At 46.4% G+C, this 4,662-nt stretch overlaps 1 protein-coding gene across 28 annotated transcripts in view; it reads right to left on the minus strand.

The window, feature by feature from the left end:
• The window catches only part of WRN (WRN RecQ like helicase), a 50,261-nt gene extending 45,647 nt beyond the window's left edge, over positions 1–4,614 (minus strand). For 6 of the 28 annotated variants that reach the window (XM_080618170.1, XM_080618180.1, XM_080618184.1 and 3 more), the window contains exons 1-4: positions 4,055–4,437; positions 3,400–3,589; positions 2,829–2,953; positions 1,645–1,759 (exon numbers count right to left, since the gene is read on the minus strand). In XM_080618170.1, the coding sequence (XP_080474296.1) occupies positions 1,645–1,759; positions 2,829–2,953; positions 3,400–3,402 (243 nt within the window). In that variant the 5' untranslated portion in view covers positions 3,403–3,589; positions 4,055–4,437. Of the gene's footprint in view, positions 1–1,644; positions 1,760–2,828; positions 2,954–3,399; positions 3,590–3,998; positions 4,443–4,489 lie in introns of those variants that run through there. The other 22 variants (XM_080618175.1, XM_080618172.1, XM_080618177.1 and 19 more) reach the window with 15 other exon arrangements.
• Positions 4,615–4,662: the final 48 nt, after the last annotated feature.

The following is a 4,662-nucleotide window of genomic DNA, read 5'->3' on the forward strand; positions in this document are numbered from 1 at the left end:
AGAACAACGTTAGGAAAAAGAAGCATTTTAGACAGTATCAAAAAAAACCCCTAACACTATTTCAAATGCTGTAGCGCTTGCACAGCTCTCATTTGAAGCAAAAACATTAAAAATGGGCAAAAACTTGAGTAATTCTTCAAGTCATTCAAATCTGGTCAGGCTAAAATTCTCCAACACATCTCCATTTCAATACACCTGTATAAAATAGCTCAGTTCCCCAGTTGCCTTGGTCCCACATTTCAGCAAGCCCACTTCACTTAACCTTGCCAGATACAGTGTGTGAAGAACTTCACAAAGCTTTACCTAAACTCCATAGATTTAAACTATCTGAAGGATTTAAAAGGATCACTGTCCTTCATCAACTGATGATTACTGGCTTACAAACTAAAGCTTTAAGCACACAAGTAAGGTGAAATGTAACACTCCAGTTAATGTTTTTCCCCCCTTTCAGAAGGGTATTTACTAAAAGTTCAACAGGTAAAACCTAATTGAATTGCAGAACTTCTGATAGTTTACCTACCTGAAAAAACTCCATTTTGGTTCAAAATACGTAGTAAATTACAATTCCAGTCATACCAAATATGGGTAAGTATGTCATATTAACACTTAAAAAACAACATCTTGTCAATCTGAAGCAGCCATAATAGACAAAAGAGGTTTTAATATAGTTTCTAAAAGAAGTTGCTTGGAAGGGGGAGATTCTGGAACAAAGACAGTGCTGATTTTATGCTTGCACAATAAAACATTCCCTCCAGTTAATGAACAGTCAAAGTTTAAACAAAACCCTTCCTCCAATTGCTGATTGAAGCAGGGTTCCATGGTACACTGCTGTAACACAGCACATGGAAGTCATCTTGGTTAAATGTCATAGCAATATCCACACTACTAATTTTTAACTGCTGCTCTATAAGAACTGAGTCTTCTGCCTGCCACTCAGTTTTCTACTTGTTAAAGCAGTTCCAGATGTTACAAGTGAAGGGTGTTGCTTCTGGTGGGAAGTTTTATACCAAAACTGTTCTTATACGCAGGAAAAAATGCATCCAAGGACACATTAACATTCTTGGAACATAAGAATCTGACATAATCTTTATGATCAATTAATTCTTCTGATACCTCTGAGCTGCAGAGCTTTCAGAAACATTGCACACGTGCAAGTGCAGAAAACCAGCCTGCCAGGCTGCAACTTGAGGTCGCTGCATTTTGAGCTCTCAGGTTATCTATATAATCTCTCCCCCTGCCCCAGTTCCTCCTGGTGTACAACCTACAACACTGGGTGAGCAACACATCAAAAATCTCCCTATACATGGGTGGGTTTGACACTGAAATTCAAGTCTGTCAAGAATAAATTTCTGCAGAGCTAATAGCAACAGCCTTTGGTTGATACATGATCTTTTTATTAAAAAAAAAAAAAACCTCCAAAAAAAAAAACCTTTAGCAAGGTCATTCAACCAGTAATTGAGGAGCTAATTTTAATTATAGTTCATAGGATAAAACAGCTGTAACCATTCAGAAATGTCAGAGGCACGGGTATAATTATACGCAACTGCTCCACTGCTATTTTATTACACAGTGTACATCAATTAGTTTATTACTTTATTAACTTAACACAGGGCAAACTTCAGTTTCCTCCATGCGATGACATACCTTTTTATCATCCAAAACTTCCTCTTGGCTTTGGGTAAGCATCCACCGCGGATATTTGTTCTGCAGACTAGTAGTTGGTAAATCCATTTTATTCATTTTTTCCACATTTCTGTTACTTCAACATAAAAATAAGAACAGAAAAGAATGGTCAGTTTGTACAGAGACAAGCTGTTATTATCATCAGGCCAGAAAAAGGTGATCGAAGTTCACTACCTTGAACTTAAAAAGGGTTTGTGCACAAGAACAGACATTTACAGAGCTGCAAACATTGAATATCAAAAGGCCTTTAGGCATTATGTTCTTATTCACGTCAGTAAGAAAATAAGGTTAAAAAAACCCCAAAACACCACAAAACACAGGGAAAACCTCTTAAAGTCCTATGGGAAAAAGAACTGAGTCTGTTTCTATGTAGAGCAGCGACTTGGAACAGAAGAGTACACCTACTGCCATCTCTGGTCAACACAGCCCTCATTAACTAGCCAAATATTGATGCAGTAGTTTAGATAACAGCATAGGAACCAGCCATGTAAAAACCCCAACCCAAACCAGGGACTCTTAGACTCTCACAAATATCACCCCAAGGCATTCACTGCCTACACAGGACCTCAGAGCTGAGAGCCTTCAAGGTAAGGAAAACCACAGAATTTCTAGGGAAAACTACAGCCAAACAAGGCACATGCTGCTAAGCTCTTTGGCATAGATTGGATGATGGCTGAGGTTGCTTAGCAATTTGCCAGCCCTTCTTTCAAGCTAAATGAGTTCACTGAGCAGAGACAGCTTATTCCCGGGGCATCAGGAAGCAGGGTACATTCCCTGGAAGGCAACAGAGATGATGGAGAGCATTCCATAGAGATGCTGTAAGTTTAAAATAAAGAGACTTAAGTTAGGAAGAGATGCTGTTTATAACACCAGGAGATTTTCAGCCCTAATGACTTAGGCTTGCTTTCAGGGAAGCAGAGCAGAATTTCCAAGTTGTGAGCAAACGATGACTGTATTAGAGCTGTTCCAGCTTTTCCCCAGGCTGCTTCTAGCGTGACTTAGAAATCCTACTGGAGATTCAAAGAGGTCACAAAGAAATTTCTCATCGGGCTTCCTCCCACTAGTCCCCAGGTGCTCAACACCTCAACAACAAATTCAGGGTCCATATATATATAGTATGTATGTTCTTAGCAGTATGTTCTTACTGTATGTAAAAACGTACTTTCCAGTTGCACTTCCTCACCAAGAAGCAGGTCCAAATCATACGCAAAACATGTTGTTTCAGTTCTTCAGTACTCAAAGCCACCTTTTGATGTTTCTCATTGATTACCTAGGGTAGGCAGAAGGCTTCCCTTGGTTACCTATCCACATGTGCGGTAGCATAATGACCTACTACCTAAAAAAAACACTTTAGAAGAACATTTTAATACTAAAACAGTCACAAAAGAGCCACTAGGAAGATGCCTGAAGTAGACACACTCTGTTCCTGGGAGCTGCAACTACTGTAAATGACAGAAACCAGCAGAGAAACTACAAAAGGTTGGACAGGGCTTGGAGCAATCTGGGCTAGTGGAAGGTGTTCCTGCCCGCAGCAGTGTTGAACTGGATGATCTTAAGGTCCTTCCCATCCCAGACCACTCCAGGATTATACAAACAGGACAGGACACCCTGCAGCACCCATCCCACCATCTGCCACCCCAACACATTTGCCACAAAACCAGGTAAAAGCCCCAGAGAGCCTTCAGCAGCAACACCACACGAGCAAGGGCATCTTACCATGGCATCACCCACCTCACTGGTGTTACACCAAGAAATTGCACTTATGAGCGTGAGACCTGCCCTGAGCAGGCACCAGGATCCCCCAAGACAAATGGCAGCACAGACGGAGCTGTGGGAAAGCCTTCACACAGGGTCAAAACACCTCATTTCCTCATGGGAATTTCTTCTGCAGCCCAACACCCCTCACCTAGAATCACAGAATCAACCAGGTTGGAAAAGACCTTTAAGATCATCAAGTCCAACCATTCCCCCAGCACTGCCAAGGTCACCACTAAACCATGTCACTGAGGGCCTCATCTATACAGTCTGTGAACACTTCAGGGATGGTGACTCCACCATTCCCTGGCAGCCTGTTCCAATGCCTGATCACCCTTTCGGGGAAGAAATTGCTCCTAATCTCCAATCTAAACTTTTCCTGGCACAGCTTGAGGCTGTGTCCTGCCAGTTGCTGCTTGGGAGAAGGGCCCTGCCACCTCCCAGCTCCATCCTTCTTTCAGGCAATTGCAGAGAGCAATAAGGTCCCCTCCGAGCCTTCTCTTCTCCAGACTAACCCCCCTCCCCCCCAACTCAGGTCCCTCAGCTGTTCCCCATCACACTTGTTCTCCAGACTCTTCACCAGCTCCACTGCCCTTCGTTGGACCCACTCCAGCACCTCAAAGTCTTTGGGCGCACACCCCGCGATCCCTCTCAGGGGGCAGCTTGTACTCTTGGAGGACTCCCCGCTTTCTTCCCCCCAGTACCGCGGGGCAGGAAAGCAGCGGTGCGACCCTTTCCCGGTACCCAAGGGCCCGGCAGTGCTCGCAGCAGGCCGGAAACGGCGGCGGGACGCTGCCCTTCGAGCACCGACGGGCTCCATGGCGGCTCGTTCCCCTCACCGCTACCGAAGCGGGATCCCCCGCCCCGCCGTGCGCCGGGTACCTGCGGCCCGCTAAAGGAACCCCACTGTGGTGCGGGCCCGGCGCCGAACACCGCGCCACCGACGGAGCACGCATAATGCGTCACGGCGCATCGCGCTCTTAATACGTCACGAAGACAACCGACTCCCCTCCCCCCCGCATCTCCCCGGGCAGCGGCGGCGGGAGGTTACCCGAGGTGTCGCGCATGCGGAGTGCGGCGGAGGCCGCGGGGCATTGTGGGTAGCGTAGTCCCGGTGCCGAACGGGCCGCACACCCTTCGGCGAGCCCACGGCTCCCCCCGCGCTGCCGCCGCCGCCGTCGTCCTCGGCCGGGCGGGGCTGGGGCGGGGCGGGGCGGGGCGGAG

The sequence above is a fragment of the Psittacula echo genome, assembly GCF_963264785.1.
Source record: "Psittacula echo genome assembly, chromosome: 1".
In the NCBI taxonomy this organism is placed as follows: domain Eukaryota; kingdom Metazoa; phylum Chordata; class Aves; order Psittaciformes; family Psittacidae; genus Psittacula; species Psittacula echo.